At 51.7% G+C, this 22,884-nt stretch overlaps 2 protein-coding genes across 2 annotated transcripts in view; one reads left to right on the top strand and one right to left on the bottom strand.

The window, feature by feature from the left end:
• The window catches only part of NECAB3 (N-terminal EF-hand calcium binding protein 3), a 33,382-nt gene that overhangs the window by 998 nt on the left and 9,500 nt on the right, over nt 1-22,884 (bottom strand). The window contains exons 4-12 of the mRNA XM_074553376.1: nt 17,140-17,165; nt 15,843-15,940; nt 4,486-4,622; nt 3,836-3,957; nt 3,359-3,438; nt 2,903-2,956; nt 2,173-2,285; nt 331-408; nt 3-94 (exon numbers count right to left, since the gene is read on the bottom strand). Of these exons, the coding sequence (XP_074409477.1) occupies nt 3-94; nt 331-408; nt 2,173-2,285; nt 2,903-2,956; nt 3,359-3,438; nt 3,836-3,957; nt 4,486-4,622; nt 15,843-15,940; nt 17,140-17,165 (800 nt within the window). The remainder of the gene's footprint in view (nt 1-2; nt 95-330; nt 409-2,172; nt 2,286-2,902; nt 2,957-3,358; nt 3,439-3,835; nt 3,958-4,485; nt 4,623-15,842; nt 15,941-17,139; nt 17,166-22,884) is intronic.
• Nucleotides 6,935-8,068, top strand: ACTL10 (actin like 10). Its single transcript, XM_074553375.1, has one exon. The coding sequence runs from the start codon at nt 6,962-6,964 to the stop codon at nt 8,066-8,068; it is 1,107 nt and encodes a 368-aa protein (XP_074409476.1). The 5' UTR covers nt 6,935-6,961.

The raw sequence follows: 22,884 nt of genomic DNA, 5'->3' as shown, positions 1-22,884 counted from the left end.
ACCTGGGAACAGCATGGTGGTCAGCAGCTCTGGGGACTCCAGCAGGCTGAGGATGGACTGCTGGAAGGTCTTGCTGCAGCTGGACTGCAAATGGCTGTAAAACAGGGTGTGGGCTCAGGGGGATGTGGTGCCAGGCCCTGTGCCCACACAGAGCAGCTGCTGCACTCCCAGCCCCTGCTCCCCAAACCCTTTATGGGGGTGTTGTTCCCCCCTGTGAGCTGCAGCTGCCCCAGGGCACACAGGGCAGGGCAGGGGGACGGGCTGGGCACGGGAAGGGAGCAGGGGGCACCCCCTGTGAGCCCCCAGCCCCTCACACGGTCACTGCCCCACCTTCTCCACGAGGTCACGTCCTGCCAGAACTCGTACAGGATGAAGCAGGGCTCGTCAGTCAGCTTGCAGGCAGAGACACTGTGGGGACAGAGGGACCCTGAGCCCTGGGCAGGCTGGCACAGCCCTGGCACAGCCCTGGCATGGCCCTGGCACAGCAGGGCACTGCTGTGCCCATCACTCTCCCCACAAAGCTCCCAAAGCACATTCTGGGTGCATCCACATCTCCAGAGGATCCCAAACCCAAATCCTGCTCCACAGCTCCTGTGTTTGGGTGGCAAAGGAGCTTCACAGCCCTCACCCTGCTCTTTGCTGCTGCCCAGGAACCAGCACCTTCTGTATTTTATTATTTCTTACTGTGTTTTATTATTTCTTACTGTGTTTTATTATTTCTTACTCCTCCCCAGCACTGCCACATCTCATCCTTCCAGCCCCTTGGAGCAGGTTGGTGTCACACAGGGGGAAACTGAGGCAGGGGGGCAGGAGCTGAGCCCACAGCACAGATCCCCAGCTCTCTGCCCCCACAGTGATAATTCCCCCATTCCCTGGTGCCCAGGAGAGGCTGGGGCTGGTGCTGGGGAGGAGTAAGAAATAATAAAACACGGTAAGAAATTGCCCCAGAGCCCTGCAGCGCTGGGGTGCAGCTGAGCCAGGGGAAGCAGCTGTGCTGGGCAGCAGCAGCAGCAACCCCAGCTGAGGTCAAGCCGTCCCTGCAGCTGCTGAGGGCGCCAGGCCCTGGGGGACAGCACAGAATGTCACCAGGAGCTCTGGGGCTCTGTGCCCTGCTCCACATGGGGCTCTGTGGTGCCCTGCAGGGACCCAGCCCCACAGAGTGTCCCCAGGCTCAGCTTTGTGCTCACAGCCCACACACCACCACCCTGCTGCCTCCACAAATAACCCTGATGAGATAAAAAGCATCAACTCCAAACAAAACCCCTCCCATTCTCTCCACCACACGTGTCACAGCGAGCATCTTCCTTTTGTTTGGACTGAAAATGTGAATTTGTGCTGTTGAAAGTGAAGAGCTGAGGAAGGACACTCGAAACGGGAACAGCAGGAACGTTCCCTGCTGGAGGCAGCCTGGAGTGTCTGTGGCACAGGGAGGGAGCAGCTGTGCCAGCCTGGCACTGCCACGGCCCTGCAGGGCTCTGGGGCAGCCTTGGCCTCCCCAGGGCAGCTTCAGGGGCTCGTGGCAGCTCCCACAGGCTCTGCATCCACCAGAGCTCTGCAGGAGCCCTGCCCTGCACCTTCCACTGCTGCCGAGTCCTTCGGTGCTGCATTCACTCACAGGAACACTCCACAGCCACTGCTGCTGGCACCAACCCCCTCACTCCTTGCTCGTTACTGGTTCTTACTGGGAACACCTGCAGCGGATGGGATGGCACTGGGGGCACACTGCCTGCCAGCTCCCAGCCCAGCCTCGCACCCAAAACACCCCACGCAAACCCCTGTGTCCCCCTAAAAACCCGGCTGTGAGGAGCAGGGCTGGGGACAGGGGGGGGCACGTCCCACCTGGTACCTCTCCCGTCCCACCCATTCCCACCTCTCCTGTCCCACCCCAGGCCTTTCGTGTCCAATCCTGGTACTTCTCCCATCCTACCCAGTACCTCTCCTGCCCCACCCTGTCCCATCTCTGCTGTCTCACCCCGGTACCTCTCCTCTCCCATTCCATCCCAGTACCTGTCCTGTCCCACCCCAGTACCTCTCCCATCCTACCTTAGTACCTCTCCCACCCCGGTACCTCTGCTGTCCCACCCTGTTCCCCCCCACCAATTCTGGGGGGGAACCCCCAAAGCACCCCCAAAACACCCCAAAAACGCCCCCAAAGCAAAGCCCCGCACTCACTGCAGGCAGCTGCTGTGGCCGGCCGTGCCCTCGGTGTAGGAGCGCACCGCCCTCCGGAACTGCTCGATGCTGCCCGTGGCCACCGAGATCTGCCTCTTGGCCACCAGGATGTGCTGCCAGGGACAGCACAGGGTCAGGGGCTGTTCCCTCCCGCCCCCTGCTCCCCCCTGGTGCCACCGCAGCGCTGGGGACAGCGGGGACACCGAGGGGTGCTGCCGGCCTGTGCAGGAGATGCTCCATGCCCCTGGGTCCTGATGCAGATCCCCCCAGAAAGGGGCTCAGGGACCCCTCCCCTTGGGGACCCCTCCCCTGGCTCTGTGGGCACTCACAGGCAGAGGTGCCACCCTCGGGGCTGGCAGGGACACGAGGGAGCTGCATTTGTCCCCAGGCTGCGCCATCAGCGGGGCACGGCAGGGCTGCAGGATGGGCAGCGTGGGACAGGGGGCACTACACACCAGGGACAGGGATGGGGACAGGGACACAGGCACAGGGATGGGGACAGGGAAATGACAGGGGCAGGGACGGGACAGGGACAGAGGGACAGGGACACAGGCAGGGACAGGGATGGGGATCGGGACAGGGACAGAGACAGGGACATGGACAGGGACAGGGAAATGACAGGGGCAGGGACAGGGACACGGAAAGGGACAGGGACAGGGAAAGGAATGGGGACAGGGAAATGACAGGGACAGGGAGAGGGACAGGGGATGGGACAGGGACAAGGACTTACTGTATCCTGTCCCTTGCACATGGCTTCCTCCTTCAGAGGCTCCAGGCGCGGGCTCTGCATTAGCACCGGGGAAAAACAAGATTTACCCGGAAAAACCAGAGTTACCAAGAAAAGCCAGTGTTACTGGGATAAACCAGAGTTACCGGGAGAGCTCTGCAGCAGGAGTGGCACCAGCCCAGGGACAGCTGGGGACCCCCCAGGGACACTCCCTGTGGCACCTGGGCAGGGCAGGGCTGTGCCCTGCACACCTGTGGGGTCACTGGGGCCTGGGGGCCTCCTCAGCCCCCCAGGGAAGCCAGGATAGGGTCAGCAGAGCTGGGGGAAGGGCATGCAGGGCTGGGGCAGCTCTGTGCCAATGCCAGAGCTGAACAGGAGGTGCTGGCACTGATGGGAGGGGGGTCCCAGTGGCCATGCCCAGGTGTGGGGCAGCCCCAGCACCCCCGGGCACACACACACCTTGCACTCCAGCTTCTCGATGAGCTGCTGGAGCCTGTTGATCTGAGCCATCCACTGGCTGTTGTCCTCAACGCAAACACCTGCAGGGCCAAGGGCACAGAGGTGTCACCCAAAAAAAGCTCAGCTTTGTCATGGCCAAAGCTTGCTCAAGACTCACACCCCAAAAAATCTTCTAAACGTCAGATTTAATCCAAAAAACTTGATTTTTTTCTTCTGTCCAAGAGACACAACATCCCCAAGAAGCTCCAGCTGGCACCTGGGTGAGATGCTCCAGGCTCCATCCTGGAGGAGCCCTCACTGCCCAGTGCTGCTGGAGATGTGGCATTTGGGGACACAGGTTAGAGGTGGCCTTGGCAGAGCTGGGGGAATGGCTGGACTCAATTTTGGAGATTTTTCCCACCTTACTGTGATTCTGTGCTGGTCCCACACCCCCTCCAGGCTCCAGCAGGACAGAAAGAACTGAGGAACAGCAGGTACCTGTTGTCAGCATCCCAGAGTAGGGGTCTGTTGGGGACAGACAGACGTTCTTCTGTCCCCTGCGCCCACAGCGCCTCCCTGACCTCAGGGCAACCGAAGTCTGCGAGTTCTTGATCTCCTTTCTGGAATTAAAACAAAAAATGCAAAAGGAGGGGTTGAAGCCATTCCTAGAGGTGTCAGCTCTGCACTGGGCTGGGAAAGGGCTCCTGGCTGTGAGGAGCAGGGCTGAGGACAGGGGCTGGACATGTTCCACCCGATACCTCTCGTGTCCATCCCGGTACCTCTCCCATCCTACCTCAGTACCTCTCCCACCCCGGTACCTCTCCCGTTCCACCCTGTCCCACCTCTCCTGTTCCATCCCAGTACCTCTCCCATCCCATCCCATCCCGGTACCTCTCCTGCCCCGGTACCTCTTCCATCCCACCCTAGTACCTCTCCCGTCCCACCCCAGTAGCTCTTGTGTCCCACCCCAATACCTCTCCCATCCCATCCCATCCCACCCCACCCCGGTACCTCTCCTATCCCACCCTACCCCATTCCATCCTGTCCCGTCCCATCCCGTCCCATCCCGTCCCATCCCATCCCATCCCATCCCATCCCATCCCATCCCATCCCATCCCATCCCATCCCATCCCATCCCATCCCATCACCTCTCCCGCCCCGCCTGCTCCTCCACGGTGTCCACGGCGCACTCGAGGGACGCCTGCAGGGACTGCAGCTGGTGCATGGTTTCCCGCAGCAGGAACCGCGTCAGGAACTGCTCCATCTTGGAGGCTGTCTCGTACCTCTGGGCAGAGGGGACAGGATGTGTCAGACCTGCCTCTGTGCAGGGGCAGCAGAGCCACACCTGGAAGGGGCTGTCCCTTAAATAAACCAAAAGGGGTGGTGTGACCATGTTCACAGGGGTTTTCAGGTGAGGGAAGAGATGAGGATCTGACTCCATGTTCATAAGGCTTGATTTATTATTTTATGATATACATTACATTAAAACTATACTAAAAAGAGCAGAAGAAAAGATTTCATCTCAGAAGGCTAGCTAAGCTAAGAATAGAAAAACAAGAATGATAACAAAGGCAGCTGCCTCAGACTGTCTGTCTGAGTCAGCTCTGCTGTGATTGGCCATTAATTAGAAACAACCACATGAGACCAATCACAGATGCACCTGTTGCATTCCACAGCAGCAGATAACCATTGTTTACATTTTGCTCCTGGCGCCTCTCAGCTTCTCAGGAGGAAAAAATCTTAAGGAAAGATTTTTAATGAAAAGATGTCTGCAACAGGGTGGGTTTCAATCAAATTTTAATTATCACCACAAGTGACACTTGGGGGTAGAAGTGAGGCTGTGGGGCAGGAGAACCCTCGGGGTGCATTGCTGTGAGATCACAGCAGGGCATGCAGCCATGGTTCCATGGGCACTCCTGCCCAGCACCCACAGCCCAGCTCTGCCAGCTCCAGGAGGGCACATGGACACCAGCCACAAGGTCAGGGTCACCCTCAGGGACAGCCCCAGCCCCAGGGAGGGCCCCAGGCTGGCACAGCATCCCCTGTGCCCCTGCTCACACACTGCAGGGCTTGGGGACAGGCTGGGAGCCTGTGGTGGCCCCTGGGTGCTGGCAGCTCCTCCAGGGACCCTCCCAGCACTGGCAGGGCTGGCTTTGTGCCCTCTCTGCCCAGGGAAACAGTGCCAGCCTGGCTGCTCCCATGAGACACTCCCTGATGAATTCCTGGTGGGTGGTGTAAAAGTGCAACCAGAGGGGCACGTGAGAAGCTTGGGGGAGAACAAATCACAGAATCACAGAATCCCAGAATCATGAGGTTGGAAGAGACCTCTAAGATCATCAAGTCCAACCCATGCTCCAACACCTCACCCAGACTACAGCACCAAGTGCCATGTCCAGTCTTTATTTAAACACACCCAGAGATGGTGATTCTACCACCTCCCTGGGAAGAGCATTCCAGTACTTTGTTATTCTTTTGGTGAAAAACTTTTTCCTAATACCCAACCTGTACCTTCCCTGACATAGCCTGAGACTGTGTCCTCTGAAGGGTCACCTGGCCTGGAGAGTGCCCAAAGAACAGGTCAAGAGGCACACCATGCCACAGGAGCAGGTCTGGGAGGCACAGAGAGCCAGGGAAGGGCCTGGACACACACAGAGGCACCCCAAACTCCTGCCCTTCTCTGCCAGCTGGGATCACAGCTCCTCTCAGCTCCTCTCCATGTGCTATGGGCTCTGCTGGCAGCAGCATTTATGGAATCAGAGGATGTTAAGGGATTGGAATGGACCTCAGAGATCATCCGGTTACAATCCCCCCCTGCCATGGGCAGGGACACCTTCCACTGTCTCAGATGGCTCCAAGCCCTGTCCAACCTGGCACTTCCAGGGATCCAGGGGCAGCCACAGCTGCTCTGGGCACCCTGTGCCAGGGCCTGCCCACCCTCACAGGGAAGAATTTCTTGCACTTAATATCCAGCATAAATTTCCCCTCTTTCAGTTTGATCCCATTTCCCCTTGTCCTGTCACTACAGTTCCTGACAGAGTCCTCTCCCGCTTCTCTGCAGCCCTTCCACACCCTGGGAAGGTGCTGGGAGGTCTCCACACAACCTTTTCTTCTCCAGCCTCAACAGACCCAACTTTCTCAGCCTGTCTCTAGAGGGGAGGTGTTCCAGTACCCTCAGAAACTCTGTGGTCTCCTCTGAAATTGCTCCAACAGTTCCATGTCCTTTTTATGCTGGAGCCACCAGAATTGTGCACAATATTCCAAATTGAGTCTCACAAGAGCAGAGTAGATGAGCAGAGTCACCTCCTTTGACATTCTGGCACCTCTCCAGATACAGCCCAGGATTTAGTCCAACCACTCAACTTTCCTGTCCAGTGTTCACTTGCTTCCTTAGAACCACCTGAACTTCTGTCCTTGCACTGTCAGAGAACCTCAGGGGATGGAGACAAGCAGGGATGCCCAGTGAGACAGGGAGCCAGGAGGGACAAACCCAGCCACTTCCAGAGCAGACACTGCTGTCCCCCAGTGGGGCAGAGCAGGCACCTGAGCTTGCTTTGCCCTCACCAGACCCTCCTGTCACACTGCAGGCTGTTCCTCCATGCCTGTTATCCCTGAGGAGCCCCAGCCATGCTGAAGCCCGCGGTGGTCATCGACAGCGGCAGCCGCTTCACGCGGGGCGGCTTTGCAGGCCAGGAGCGGCCCCAGTGCGTGCTGAGGACGCTGCTGCCCTGCAGCCTGGGCACCCCCTGGGACCCCTGGCAGCCCTGCCCTAGCACGGAGAGCCCGCGCTGCTCGACCCCGGCCCCGCGGCGCTGCCCGCTCAGGTACGGCCTGGTTGAGGACTGGCACAGCATGAGAACCCTGTGGGACCACCTGATCTGCTGCTGCCTCAAGGTGTCCCCAGAGGAGCACCCAGTGCTGCTGGCAGAGTCCCCGTCCTGCCCTGGCACTGACAGGGTGAAGGCGGCCGAGGTGCTGTTCGAGGGCCTGGGGGTGCCCGCGCTGCACCTGGCCAACACCGGGTTCCTGTCGCTCTGTGCCCACGGCAGGGTCACAGGGCTGGCTGTGGAGGCCGGGGCAGCCGTGTCCCATGTCACCTCCGTCTGGGGGGGCCAGACCCTGAGGAAGGGCACCCGCAGCCTGGGGGTGGCCGGGAATCACCTGTCCAGGTACCTGCACCAGCTGCTGCTGCAGCAGAGCCACACGCAGCCCTCGGTGCTGACGAAGAAGGTGCTGACCCAGCTGAAGGAGCAGTGCTGCTACGTGTCCCTGGACTATGAGGGAGACCTCCAGGAGGAGGGATCCCATCATCCAGCCAGATTCCAGACCCCTGACGGGCGCTGGATCACGCTGGGCAAGGAGCGCTTCTGCTGCCCCGAGCCGCTGTTCCGGCCCGAGCTGCTGCAGCTCAGCTGCCCCGGGCTGCACCAGCTGGCCTGGCAGAGCCTGCACACCGTGCCCCAGCAGGCCAGGAGACACGTGCTGGGCAACATCGTGCTCTCAGGGGGCTCCTCCATGTTCCCTGGCTTTCCTGAGAGGATGTGCTTGGAGCTGAACCTGCTGTTCCGAGGAGCAGGAGTGCACATCGAGGTGCTGGCCAGCCCCAAGAGGGCCACGGCAGCCTGGGCTGGGGGCTCCATGGCAGCCTCACTCACCTCCTTCCAGCACACCTGGATGACAAAGGGAGAGTACCAGGAGCACGGGGCCCAGTATGTGCACACAAAATTCCAGTAGGGAGGTGGCAGCCATCCCACTGTGGCACTGAAACATTGCCCTGCCCCAGGGGCAGCTGCAGCAGTGCTTGAGTGGCTCCTGTGCTGCTGCAGGGCTGCAAAGTCAATAAAGTGCCCCAAAAGAAGCAAAGTGCTTTCATTGACACTCCAGGTTATTCCCTGTCTAACAAGGGTGTGTTCCATCAGGCTGGGGCTCATGCTGGGGATCCAGGCCACGTTGATGGCCTGGTCTGGGTACATTTAGGCAATCCTAATGCTCCAGGCAGCATTTCCCAACTGGAAATGCAGCTGCCAGGATGAGGAAGGGAATTTCTCCAGCTGCAGGACCCCAGAGGGGAGCCACAGGTGTGGGAGGAAGGAGCTGAGCAGGGCAAGGTCCACAGAGCACCTGCACTGCAGCCACTCCCTGCAGGAGGTGATTTCTCACCTGGCACTGGAACAGGTCAGCAATGGCTGAGGAAGATGAGCTGAAAAGCAGGGAACTGCTTTCACTCCTTTAGTTTTGGTCTAAAGGTCGTTTGGTGCTGCAGGGAGCCGATTCAGCTCCCTGAGCAGGCATTTCCTCACCTGGCACTGCCTGCCTGAACTGACTCAGCTGGGCAGATGATTTCAAAGGGATGAGACGTGGTGAAGGAAGCAGCTGGGGAGCACAGCCCAGCTGTCACAGCACACTGCTGTCCCCATGGCCAGTCCCGTGCCAGCTCCTCAAGGGACACAGAGACCACAGGAGTCACCGTGAGCTCTGAGAGAGACAGGAGCAGCAGTGGGAGGGCAAGGAAGGAGCCTCCACGTGATGCAGGAGGGCTGGCTGCTCCCAAGGAGCATCCACCAGGAGAAATCCACCCTTTCCTGGACAGGACAAGGCTGGAGCAGCATCCCTGCCCTCCCTGGGTGTCCTCATGTGACCCCCAAGGCTGCAGCACCCAGAGCTGCCCTCACCCCCCCCAGATCCATGAACCACGTCCAAAATCATGTCCAGCAATGCCACCCCACCACTGGGGTCAAATATTTCCAATTCCTGCTGCCTTTCTCTGCAGCACACTGAGGATCTGGAATTCCAGAAGCTCTGCACAGATGGATTTCCCTGTAACCCTTCCACTGCTGGTGCCAAAGAAAGGGAGCAGTGGGGAGGGTCCTGAGCCCCTCGTGGTTCTCTGGTTGCTCTGTGACAGTCCAGGAGCTGTGTCTGACTGGGCACAGCTGTGGCTGGATGGGAAAGGAAGGGAAGTGGAGAGAGTGGGGAGGATGGATGCTCATCCCCCAAGCTCTGGGCTGGAGCCAGCAAAGAATGGTCACAGCCCCCCACCCTCAGCACCAGGGGCCAGGGGAATGGGGGTTTCATCCCTGCTGGAAAATGAATCTCATTTTCCTGCCTCAGGAAGAGGATGGCAGCCACACTGACAAGATGCAGCCACAGCAAACTGAGTTCCAGCTCTGCATCTCCAGCCTCTCCCAGCCAAGCATCCCACGTGTTCCCACAAATCCTTCTGTGCCCACAGCCCCAGAAATGGAGATCTCAGGGCTGGGGATCCCTGCCCACCCTTCCCCTCCTCCTCCCAGGGTGTGCAGGCACTGAAAGCCCTGGCAGCACTGCCCCTCTGTGCCTGCCCAGCTCCTGCCAGCCTGGACCCATGAAGGGGAACGAAGACACTCCAGCCTTCCCAGGACACACCCGGAGGGAGAGAGTGCCCGGGGGCAGAGCAGGGACATCATTCACCCACCACAGAGCCCTGCACAGTCTGTTGTAATGCCTCAGGTTTAGCTTTTATATTTTTCAGATTCTGTGCTGCTTTAGTGTGTGGGTCTGAGCTACACATTATGGGATGGTGAGCTCTGTGCACAGAGCAGGGAGACAAAACAATTCCTGCTCCAGCTGGGCACCAAGGACAAATGATCCAAATCTCAGCCCAAGAGCACAAACACCGTGGGCTGGAGAGAGAAAAACAAGCAGGGTGGGACTGCATGGGCTAAAGCTGGAATGGGACAATGAACTGCAAGGTGCAAATGGAGCAGAACTGATCACAGTGACAGACCCCGTGCCCGGTCGTGCATTTTGGGGCCATTTTGGTTCATCTTGGGTGCAGCCCTGGCTGGGCTCTTGTGCTGCCCAAGGTGGATCCATGGAGGAGACCCTTTGAATAAATCCCTGCTTTATTCTTTAGCTCTGTCCTGTCTCTGCTCTAGGTCAGCCTTCACAAGGCATCAGTTTCAGGCCCAAAATCCAAATCCAAGCCCTGTCACCCCTCTGGCACCACTGAGGGCCCTTCCCCCAGCATCAGGCAAATGAGGTGTGCTCCCTTCCCTGAGGTGTCCTTCCAGCCTGGGAACACAGACACTTCCCCTGCCCTGGGGCTTGGAGGCTTCTCCCCAACCACATCACTCCCCTTCCTGTGAGAATTTACTTAGCCTAGCAATTTTATTTTTAGGGGGTACTGGGCTAGTACAATTGCACTACAAACCTGAGTTTCTTTATACAAGATGATGAGGAGTAACATTTAATTATGGAATTTTTTTGTACTGAAACTCCGTACAAAATTGTATTGTTAAAGAAGAATATTGTTATTGTATTGTTAAAAATAGAATATAAGTTTTTAAAACACCTCTCAGACGCCCCATCTCTGGGTCAGAAAAGAGCATAATCTGGCACCAACCCTTCCTCCCAGCACTCCTCATCCTCTCAGCTCCCATCTGAATGCCCCAAGCCCCACATCCCCCATGGATGGAGTTTTATGGCAGGGGCAGAGCTGCTGTCACCAACACCACATCCCACCTGCCCTGAGCCCCACAGCTCACCCAGGGCAGCCCCTACACCCTGAGAGGAATAGTGGATTTGTCTTTAAAACAAGATGTGGGTCTGCTGGTAGATAAACAATAAAAGAAACAATGGGAAGGATTGCACTGATTGATGAATGGAAAAAGATATTTGCTTTTACAAATAAACTGTAGGTTTGCTGATAAATGAAATTGGATATTGAAAGGTGAAAGAAACAATGGGGAAGAAAAACCCCTAAATTCCATAAGAATTAAAAATCGAAAGGGAGGGTGATATATGAGAGGGAAATCATCAGTATCAGGTGATTCAGTCTGTAACTCCCAAGTACCTCAGCCAGTGGGGAAAGAGAGAAGGGAAATGTGGCTGGGAAATTGGGATAAAAAGGAGGCCGAGTCCTCCAAAAATCAGAGAGACCCCAGGGGAATGCCCCATGTCCTCTCCCTTTATTGGAATAAAGCAAAAGGACTCCTCTCTCTCCTTTTTGGACATAAACCTCTGATGTTTGTGGGTTAATTTTCCTGACAACCCCAAACACACAGGCACAGGCAGCAGTGAGGGGTGAGAGCCCCCAAACCCCCCTGGCAGCCCAGGGCAGGCTGTGCCAGGAGGGGACGTGGCTGCACAGGGTCCCATGGGGACATGGCAGCAGTGCCAGCTGCCTCATCAAACACAGCACACCCAGGGGAACGTGCTGGAAATAACCATCCCCAGGAGAGCTCCAAATGCTGCTCCACATTTCTGCAGCAATTTGGGAAAATTTGTGCCAGGGAGAGAAAGAACTTAAAATCCAGTCCCCATTGCACTCCTCATTTTGGGGCAAAAATACAAAATCCTCTCATCAGATGCTGCACAGAGGTCAAACCCTCTTATCAATAAACTCACCAAGCATAGCATTTTGTGCTCATGGAAAAGGAAATAACTCAGCAGGCTCAAGACAAAGGAATTTTGGTCCTGCACTGTTATTTCAGCTCTGTTTGCCGAACTAAAAATCACCAAGTTGCCAAGAGCTGCTATAATTCTGCTTTTGAGGAGTTTAGTGATTTCTTATTATGATAGCTGAGCTCAGGACAGAATGGAATGGGTGGCCACATAATTCCTGTCAGAGGGTCAATGAGGCTGCCTGGCTCGGAGAGGTATTTATGTGAGGGCTTAGCAGTGTTTGCACACTGAGGAATGGAAAGATTTCAGCACACAGACCCCCTGTGAGAAACATCAGGCTGTTTTCTGAGCTGTTTCCTCTGTTCACCTCCTACCCCTACACAATTACATTGCAAACATGAAGTTCAGCCACAAAATAAGGTGTAATTAGCACACTACAGCACAAGTTATATTTTACAAATATAACTACCAAGTTATATTTTACAAATAAGTGGGAATGACAGAATGTGAAGGAAAAACTCTTTTTTCTTCACAAGGCAAATTTTCTTCAGCATGTTCCTAGTGAGGGAGGACGGAGGCATGGGAACCCCTAATGGTTTGGTTTCCTCCTGCTGACCTGTAAATTCATAAAAACAACCAGGAGCAGGTTTGCTGCTCACACACACACAGAGCTCCTGCAGTGTGGGATTTATAGAAAATTCTTAAAATCTGACAGTAGGCTCACATAGTAGATATTTGTATGTAAACATTGAGATAAGAAATGTTAACTTAGAAATATGATAGAATAAGATAGATATTGTTGAGAGAAATGAAGCTAAAAATAAGTTTTTAAAGTGTTAGTATAAGTATAAAGTATATAAGTATATATTTTAGATATAAAGTATGTATATTAAAATATATATAGTATATATTATATATACTATATATATTTTATATATTATATAAAATATATAACTATGTTACATAATATTTATATTTCATATAAAATATATATACTATATATATTTTTATATATTATATATAAAACACATATTACTATACTCTATAATAATATAGTATATTATTATATATACTATATATACACTATATCTACTATATATATACTATACATATAGTATATATTAAAATATAGTATATAAAAATACATAGTAAATATACATTATATACATATAGTGTATATATACTATATATACATATTAAAAAGTATATTTATGAGTATATATATTTAAGTATGAAGTATAGTATAAAGTAAGTTTTTAAAATAAGTCTTAAATATATATTTTATATATTATATCTAATATATAATATATAATAGATATAATATATAATATATATATTATATATTATATTTATTAATATATATTATATATAATATTTGTATATTATATATAAAATATATTTTATACTATGTAATAATATAGTATATTATTATATATATTATATATACACAATACCTATTGTATATAGTATATAAATACATATAGTAAATATACTCTATATACATACAGTGAATATATACTATATATACATATTAAAAGTATATATATAAGTATATATATTTAAGTATGAAGTATAGTAGAAAATAAGTTTTTAAAATATATATTTTTCTATATTATATATATTTTTAATATATAATTTATATATTATATATTTATATTCTAAAACTTTAAATGACAAGTTTTCTATTACGTGATATCACACATTTCTATTTAAATTACACATTCATAATATTAGTTATACTATTTAATTTTGGAAGCTTTCTCCATGGCCTGAGGTCAATGCAGTGTTCCCTTGGGGGTCAGTGCCTGGCAGCACAGAAAGTCTGAAATTCTCAGTGACCAGAGTTCCAACATCCCAGTTTCCTCAGTGCACAAGCAGCTCCCTGGGGTGAAAGCTCATCTGGTTCTTCCACAACGCTGCTCTCTCTGGCCAAAGGGGGCTCAGAGCAGTGTTTGAACCAGAAGAATTGAGGGGCAGGTGTCATGTGGTGTAAAATTCTGAGGGGCAGGTGTAAAATTCTCTGCCCTGACTCACAGAGCTGTGAGCTCTGGCTAAAATCCAGCCCACTCATCCCATCACAACTCAAGCTGGAGCCCAGCTCTGGAAATACCAATGTGGGAGCACACTCATGTGCCAGCAGGTAGGAATGCAGCATTCATCATCTCTGCAGCCTCCAGGCATCCCTCCCACAGCTCCTGCCCAGAGCCCAGCAGAGCAGGAGTGCAGGGAAGGGACCCCAGGAGCACCAATTCCTGCACTGGGCACAGCAGGGCTGGGTCAGAGCCCCTGACCAGCACAGACCCCTCCTGGGTGGGAGCAGTGCTGGGAACTCTGCACTGGCCCAGCTCCAGACACATCCAAACACGTGGAAAAACAGGTCCAGCAAAATTTGCTTCAACAGGAAAAACCTGCCTCTGTTTCCCAGGGAACAGCAGTGGCACAGGAGCTTTGGAGGGAGTGAATGCCTCACAGCAATACTGGGGAGCAGAGAGTGTCTGTGCTGCCCTTTGCAGAAACACAGCAGTGTACACATTCAACACCCAAAAAAACAGAACAGAGAGGAACTGAAATAAAGCTCAGCTCTCTAGAGCGGATTCCTCCTCTCCCTCTGGACTTGTATTTAATAGCTGTGAGTGGGGCTGGAGATCTGAACCAGTGAGAAAATGCATTTTCAGGAGATTCCCTCTCTTGGCACGAGATTTCCACACATAGGTTTGAAAACACCTCTCAGTTGCCCCATCTCTGGGTCAGAAAAGGGCTCAATCAGGCACTGCAGTATCTGCAGGCACACAGGACAAACTCAGGCTGGGTTTGGCCAGAGAAAAGCCCGGAGAGGGACTGACACTACAGAGGCACAAACCTGCTGAGTGTGGGACTGGTCCCCCTTTTTTTCTCTGTCTGACCAAGAGCTCAGAGGAGCACTCACACAGATGATGCCCCTCACCTGCATCAAAGGAAGGGTCTTCCCATGCTCAGCAGCTGCCCAAGCACACAGCTGAGCCCTCTGACACAGCTCAGGTGCAGAAGGAGCTGCTGGTCCCTGGGCAGGGCCCTCCAGTGCTGCCTTTCCCCATTGTCCTCACCCTGAGGCTGCTCAGCACAGCTGGGGCTCAGAGCCTGCCCTAATCAGCACCTCCAAACTGCTCCCATCAGCACAGGGTGAGCACTGGGGCAGGAATGAGCCCTGCACCAGGCTGGGAGAGCAGGAATTGCAGCTCTGCTCCTGCCCCTCTTCTGCAGCCAGCACTCAGTTCTGCAAGCTGGGCTCCATACCGAGCACCACCAGCCCTGCAGGGCAGTTTGGAGCCTCACTGCTGGGGGAAACACTTTGTTCTGGCTCAGAACTCAACACAGGCTCCCAGTGATGCTCCCTGAGAGTGTCTGTGAGCAGGACACTGCAGGGAGCTGCTGGAACAGGCACTGCCAGAGCCCTGCAAGGGGAGGTGATGTCCCCAGAGCATTGATGATGTCCCCAGAACACAGATAAGGTCTCCACAGCACAAAAGTTTTGGATTTACCCATCCCTGTGAACGCCTTTGAGCCTATTGGGGAAACTTCTGGGATGTTGCCCTGGAAGAATTCACCCTAGGCTTTGAGAGTGCCTCTCACCTCAGGGTGAGCTGAAAGGGGCTTCTTCCATGGTGTCCTGCAGCAATGTTAATCTGCCCTTACCTCACAGGTCACTGCCCTTTGTACTGTCCCTGTGCCCCCAAACCATTGTTCCTGACCCCCTACTTAAAAAAGGACACTCACTGTTTGCCCTGTCCTTGTCCCTGGGTTCCTTCAGTGTGACTCTACAACAAACCTCACTGGAACTGTACACAGAGGCCCTTTCCACCTCTTTTTGCTGACCCAGCTGTGCTGAGAGTGTGGATTGAGTCTTGCCTGAGCACCTTTCTCAGAAGGTGTTTTCATGAAAGGTAGCAGCAAACACCATCCACTGATACCAGACTGCTGCCCTTGCCCTCCTCCAGGCTGTGTGCCTGCACATGCAAGCCAATAACACACAGACACCCCTGATTTGAGGGGTTTGCTGCCTCCAACCCCCAAATTCCTAAGAAGCAGCTGAGCTCACCACAGCTCCAGTTTCCCACACTGCTGCCCTCCCCTGTGCCATCCTTACCAGCTTGGTTTTGTCCATGGCTGCCAGCACTGCAGCGTTGAGCGTTTCCAGGGCAGAGAGAACGTTCCTGTATTCCCCCAGGTATGCTGAGAAATAATCTGCAGCAGGACAGAACACCATGGTCAGGCTCCTGAGCACCTCCATCCCCGCCTCCCCTGCTCCTGCTCCCCACACTCAGCCCAGAGCTGCACAGGGGGGAATTCACTTCCCTTTCCAGAATCATTCTCCCACTTGGACTGAAAGGAAAAGTCCTTCCCTATTGTCCTGGGTTGTAAGATGTGGTTTGGGGCTGTAGTTTGGCAAATTCTGTCCCCACCTGTCAGAGCTGGGGTAGCTCTCTGCTGTTCCTGGGGCAGTTTTCTTTCTCTCTCCCTTCCTCCAGCAGATCTCTGCTGTCCATGGCCACTGAGTGTCCCTGCAGGGCTGATCCAATCCCAGCATCCCATGGGGAGATGCTCCGCCCAGGGGAGGAGCCAAGCATTCCTCCCTGGATCCAATCTGAGCCTGGCACAGCACAGCAGCCTTTGCCCCCTGCATTGCCAGAGGAGCAGCTTTCTGCTGCCCTGCATGGCCAGAGGGAGCCCAGGCCCATCTGCAGCAGCCCTGGAGCTGCAGAGGAAAACTCCCCCCTAGTGCAGGATCCCTGCTGCAGCAGAGCCACAGCTGGCACTGCAGGAGGGCTGAGCCCCCATGGGATGGGGCTGGGACACCCCCTGACACACAGGGGCCAGGGCCTGTGATCACTCTGGCAGTGGAGTTTGGTATTACTGCTTGGTTTATTTTATTTTTATTTTTTCCCTAATAAAGAACTGTTATTCCTACTCCCATATATTTGCCTGAGAGCCCCTTAATTTCAAAATTATAATAATTAAAATCTAAATATTAAAATATTTAAACATGAAAATATAACTATAATTAAATTATCTAATTAATTATATATAATTAATTATAATTAATTAATAATAGAAATAATTCTAATTTAAAATATTAAAATATAACATTAAACTATGATAAATAAATAAAATTTATTGTGATATTGAAATTATAATAATAATTTTGAAATTATTATTATTATGATTTCAAAATTATAATAATTCAGAGGGAAAATGCATTTTCCATTGTAGGGGAAGCTCCTGCCTTCCTGAGCAGACACCTGGCTTTTCAAACCAAGACACCTCTCCCCTGGGATCCAGCCACAGGGACCTTGGAGCCACCCAGTCCTGCCCAGTTCAGACACACCCCACCACAAACACCTGGGGAGGGGAAGCTCTCCAGGGCAGGAACATCCCTGACTTACCACACAACTTCTCCGTGTCCACGTTGCTGCAAGAAACACAAAAAAAGCTCCTGTTAGATAGTGGGGCTGGTGTGGGGGAAACAGTGGGGGTGAGAAGGGGTTTGGGGGCTTGTCTTGAGCCCTGGTGGATTTTCATGTTCATGTATTTTCACAACTGAATTAGAAAAATAGGGAGCTGCACAGGTTCAGAGCCAGCAGCTCAGGAGCCATTCCCAGCCCCTGCAGCACCCAGGGGCTGAAGGAGCACCTCCAACATCTCCTGGAGCTGGAGTGTGCTGGGAGAGCACCTGTGACAACGGAGAGGGGTTGGATGGAGGTGCCTGTTGAAAATTGCAATGCAAGATGTTTTCCATTACCACCTGTATGGTAGATTACCTTTGCCAAGTGGGCAGTTTGCCTTATCTCTCTCTCTGAGTGACCACATTCACACCTCCCTCGGGACAGGACATTGCTGATAACAGCTATTGGATGTCCCTGCATGGCTGATAAGAACTACAGCATCCCACTGGGAGATGTGAGCCCAGAGGGAGGAGCCAAGCATTCCTACCTGGATATAATCTGGAGGTTCTGGAACACCAGCACAGCTTCTCCACTGGATTCCCCAGAGGAACAGCAGCTGCCTCTGCATCTTCAGAGGAAGAGACTGCACCTTTCTCCAGGATCCCTGCTCCAGCAGAGCCAGCCCTGACACTGCAGGAGGGCTGAGCCACAATTCCAATGGGACTGCTGCCAACAGCCTGACCCACAGGGTGTCAGGCTGGGTTCTGACTCTGGTAGTGTTGTTCTAGTGTACTGCAGTGTTTATTTTATCCTTTTATTTTTTCTTTTCCCTATTAAAGGACTGTTATTCCTGCTCCCATATTTTTGCCTGAGAGCCCCTTAATTTAAAATTTATAGCAATTCAGAGGGGTGGGGAGGGTTTACATTCTCCATTTCAGGGGAGGCTCCTGCCTTCCTTAGCACACATCTGGCTTTCCAAACCAAGACAGTTCCCCCCACCCCTGGCTGGCCAATTCTGAGCCCTGGAGCTGCTTCTGCAACCCAACCTCTTCCCCTAAAGGTGGGAAGCATTTAGCCAGAGCTCTCTCATTGTTCATCCTCAGCCCAGGTTCTTCCCATGGCCAGACCCCCTCAGCTCCTCCTCCTCCTCCCTCAGAGCCCAGTGCTGTGGGGCTGTTTGCAGGCTCCCAGGGGCTGGGTGACTTCCCAGCCCTCCAGAGCAGTTGTTCTTGCCCTGAAGGTCATTAAAGCAGGGATCTGGCTCCAAAATCCTGGAGGCAGGGGCCAGACCCCCACCCTTTTCATTAACAGAGAGCACAATTCCCCTGGCATCCCCGCAGGGCTTGGTGCCTCCTGAGGCTGCTAAAGGTGCTACTGGGATGGAGAGGTGTGGGAATCCAAAAACTCAGAGGGTTTTGGGAAAGCTGCAAAAGGCAGGCCTCAGAGACAGCAGAACTGTGATTAGAGCTAAGCAGTAGCCTAAGATTGGTCGGCAGAAAAATTATTTAAAAAGCAGAAAGGCAAAGACAAATAGAACAACGGTCTGTGTATTAACACTTGTCTAGAATAACTTCCTAAGCTACAGAAAAGTTTATCTAGTGAGATATTAGGAAGTTTGAAGCTTAATAATGGAGCTCTGTGCATTGTGCTTTAAGGCTTACAAGCAGGTATTGTATTTGAAATAAGCAGCATTGTTTAACCAAAGGTACCTGTGCTTATAGTGGTTGGATAGAACTACTGTCAATGTGCTTTTGCTTTGTGTGATTGGTCAAAAAACTCATAAAGTGAGTTGTGACATTAAGTTCTTTGTCTGCTGCCTGGGATGTGAGCTGGTGGCATCATCCCATTGTCATAATCATTTAATGGGACTGATGCTGGAAAATAAAACAGCTCAAGGCACATTCCGCAGCAGCCCTGTTCTGTTGGTGATTTGTACAGAGACCCCAGCTGGTGATACAGAGGGAGGAGGGAAATGCTCAAAAGAAGCCCCAGTTTTTGGGATGGGTCTGCAGGGTGCTGTAGGAGCTGCTCAGGTGGCCAAAGGCACACAGGCAGAGCTGCTCTCCATGCCCAGAGCCTGCAGGGACAGAGCCCAGCATGGCATTTATGCAAATCAGCCTCAGCTCCAGGCCTTCTGCTGCCTCAAAATCCCCCAGATGATTACAACCAATTTTAATGCTGATTGGGAAAGTGGAAGAGAGCCCCAAAGAGAGCTTTTCAAGTGGTTTTTAAGTGTTGAAGTGCTGTCACACATGGGGGAAGTGGCAATACCTGGAGTTTGCCAGGCTTCCAGCACAAGGAATGCTGCAGTGCTGCTGCCCAGGGGTGGGAAACCATCACCCTGTCCCCCCCTGACACTGCTCACAGGGCAAAGGGACAAAAACATCCCCATGTAAAATTAGAGAACAGTGTGTGAACTGTCCAAAATGCCATTTAAGGTGAAATAATTAGGGCAAAAATCTTCCTACAGCTTTTCCTGAGACATCAAAGGCTGTTTCTGTCTCTCCCTTTCTCCTGAGCTCCACTGAGAGCACTTTAACAGTGGGCAGTGGCTCAAAGCAAGAGAATATTTTGGTGTGAGGGGAGGCAGAGCCAGGGTAGGGGGCTGCAGGCTGCTCTGGGACTGCACCTGGAGCTCTGAGCAGCACACAGGGGCAGGAACACTCAGCTCAGCTATTTTAAACACACAGCAGCTGATTCAGGCAGGGCTCTGTGCACTGACCTGGCACTGCAGGCACTTTGTAAAGGGGAGAAAAAAATCCTGTTTCCCTTGAGACTCGATCCAGATAAACCTGCAGAGCCACAGCCCCTCACTGTGCCCAACTCTGCTGATCCCCTCTTTGGGCAGCTCTGCCTGACACAGACACTGGGGTTTGGGGCACCAAGGTGCAATGGAAAAAGGGTTTGCTCCTTGTGAAGTTTCCCCCTTTATTTCTGGCAGCTGCCTGGAGGCTGCAGAGCTGCTGCAGTGCTGCAAGAACCCTGGCACTGCAGCATGCACAGCACAGCCCCAGAGCTGCAGGGAAACCTGGCTCCCACCTGAGAGAGGGGTAAAAATCACCACAGAGGGCATGTGGACACTTTGTGTGCACATTATCCAGGCATTTGCACTGGTCCCAGTGAGCACCTGGGACTGGGACAGGTTTCAGCAGGAACAAGGAGCCACCAGCCCAACTCACTGCCATTCCAGCAAGGTGTGACAGGAGCTGTCATCAAGTCCCACCCTGTGGCTTCCAAGGTTATTAATAACTCTTATAAATATATATTTATCTATCTTTTTATATATAAATATATATATACATTATATAGATATATAAATTATACATAAAAATAGACATCTTTATATGTATCTTTATCTATCTTTTATATACAAATATATATATAAAAATTATATAGATATATATAGATATATAAATTATATATAAAAATACATATCTTTATACCTATTTTATGTATCTTTTTATATACAAATATATATAAATTATATAGATATACAGACATATAAATTATATATATAAAGATATATATCTTTATATATATTTATCTATCTTTTATATACATATATAAATATAAATTATATGTATATATATAAATGATATATCTATATAAATACATATATCTTTATCTTTTTATATATAAATATATATATTAATTATATAGATAGATAAATTATATATATAAAGATATATATCTTTATATCTTGGCTGTTTGCTGCTTAAAAAGTAATGTTAACTAATCAATCACTAAACCACTGACCATTGAACCAACCAACGACATCTCATGGCACAAAATCCTCCCTCTGGGAGCTGCCCAGGGGAGGATCTGCAGCCTGTTCCACCAGCAGCCCTGCAGGGGAACCTCTGCCATGTCCCCGAGGCTGCAGCAGCCCCCAGGCACAGGCAGGGGCAGGACAGAGCACAGCAGGCAAACCCTTGGGCTATTCTGATGCTGCCAGAACGGATTCACACCAAAGCCGGGGTGGAGCTCACCCCCAGAATGTGCACACCAAATGCTGACCCACTTTGCAGGGCTGCCAGGGCAGCAGGCTTTCCTCCCTGCCGTTCCCACTCCAGGAGAAGAGCCATCCTCTGCCTCCAAAGCACTCATCCTGAGACTCTCCACATCTCCCAGAGCTGTATTTTGACTGTGCTCAAACCACTGATTAACTGTAATTAAGCCTGAACTGATGATGGAGGAGCTTGTCATCATTATGCTGTTGGGATTTTGTCAGAATGTGCCTGGAATTTATGCAAGAAAACAGCAATCAGCTGCAGAAAAGCAGACGGGGTTTTTTTTTATTTTTATCATTTATCATGTTGGGAACCTCCACTGCCATCACAGATCTGCTTTCCAAACCCTTTTTTGTGTGACACAGTGTTTCAGTCACTCTCCATCATCTGGGGCTGGCAGATGCTGCGGAGTGTCTGAGTAAAGAGAGGAGAGGGAATTCACTCAAATCTCTTCTTCACACAATCACAGGCTTGAGGTTATTCCCACCAAGAGATTTTCAGAGGCACCAGGTCAGCACTTCCATCCCTTGTGGCTCCAGGTCAAAGGCTCTGAGCAATCTGCACCCAATTCCTGAACAACCTCATGCAAAAATGCATTTTCCAGACCTTATTTTTCTAAATTTCCCCAACAGGTGCAGGACAGAAGGACAGGTAAAATCCAAACATCACATCCCTGGGCAGGTTTCACAGGGCAGGCATTCAACCCCTGCAATTCTGGATGCAGCTATGGAGCTCTCAAACCTCCAAAAATATCAGTCTCTCCTCACCCAAATGTTTCAGAGGATGAAAATGCCCTTCTCCAGGAAGATGAACCTCACTGTGCCACTGCCAGAGCTGGTGAGGAGCTCTGGACCAGCCACAAAAAGCCATGGACGTGCTGCTGTACTAGCTTTTGAATTTGGCTTCAACATAAACTTTCAAATGTCACAGAATTAAAGAGAGGGGATGCTTTATGCCAAAATGGAACCATTTTCTGAAATGCAGAACAAAACCAGCCTGGTGTGGAGATGCAGAATGTGAAGTGACCCCAGCAGAGGTGTGTGATGCACAGGCCCCAGTGTCCCACCTGAGAGCCAGAGGGGTGGGAGGTGGACAGAGGACAGCATGGGGCTCTCTGGAAGGACAACAAGAAATGTGAGAGAGCTCTGAAATATTCCTGTTCCCTGCAGCTGCAGGTTCCAGAGGTGGGTGAGGGTCAGGAGGGGTCTGGGCATGGAGATCTCTGCTACTGCCCCTCCTCAGGTCAGCCTGGCAGGGATGAAGGAAACACCAATTCCAGCCTGGACATGACAAACACAGCACCAAACCCACCTGCTGGATGGAGGGTGAAACTTTCCCATCATCTCTAAAGCTTCAGGACACAAAAGCACCATACCAGATCTGCTTGCAGAGCTTGGAGCTGCTTCCCAGCTCTGTAATTCCCTTCAGTCTGGCAGCAAATTTTGGCCAGCTCTCTGAAATGTTAAGTTCCTGACAGTGCAAGGGACAAGGCCAGGGGAGAAGGGCTGTCCAAGCCACCATGGGGACAGCAGGGCACCAGCACAGCCCTCATACACACCAAATCCCGAACTCTCCAAACCCCATGTTCCCTACATGTGCAGGAATTTGCAAACAGCTCTGTTTGAGGGTCCCATCTGCTCTTGGTGGCAGGAAGAGAACCAGGACCCAAGGCTCACACCCTGCTAACGGGTGCCACCAGCTCAGTGCTGTCACTGCTGCAGCCACGGCTGTGGGC

The sequence above is a fragment of the Zonotrichia albicollis genome, chromosome 17, assembly GCF_047830755.1.
Source record: "Zonotrichia albicollis isolate bZonAlb1 chromosome 17, bZonAlb1.hap1, whole genome shotgun sequence".
In the NCBI taxonomy this organism is placed as follows: Eukaryota; Metazoa; Chordata; class Aves; order Passeriformes; family Passerellidae; genus Zonotrichia; species Zonotrichia albicollis.
Note: the sequence above shows the minus strand (reverse complement) of the source record. Positions and strands in the feature narration are given on the sequence as shown.

Coding starts and splice junctions, on each gene's coding strand:
- ACTL10 (XM_074553375.1), top strand. CDS start 6,962: ATGCTGAAGCCCGCGGTGGTCATCGACAGCGGCAGCCGCTTCACGCGG.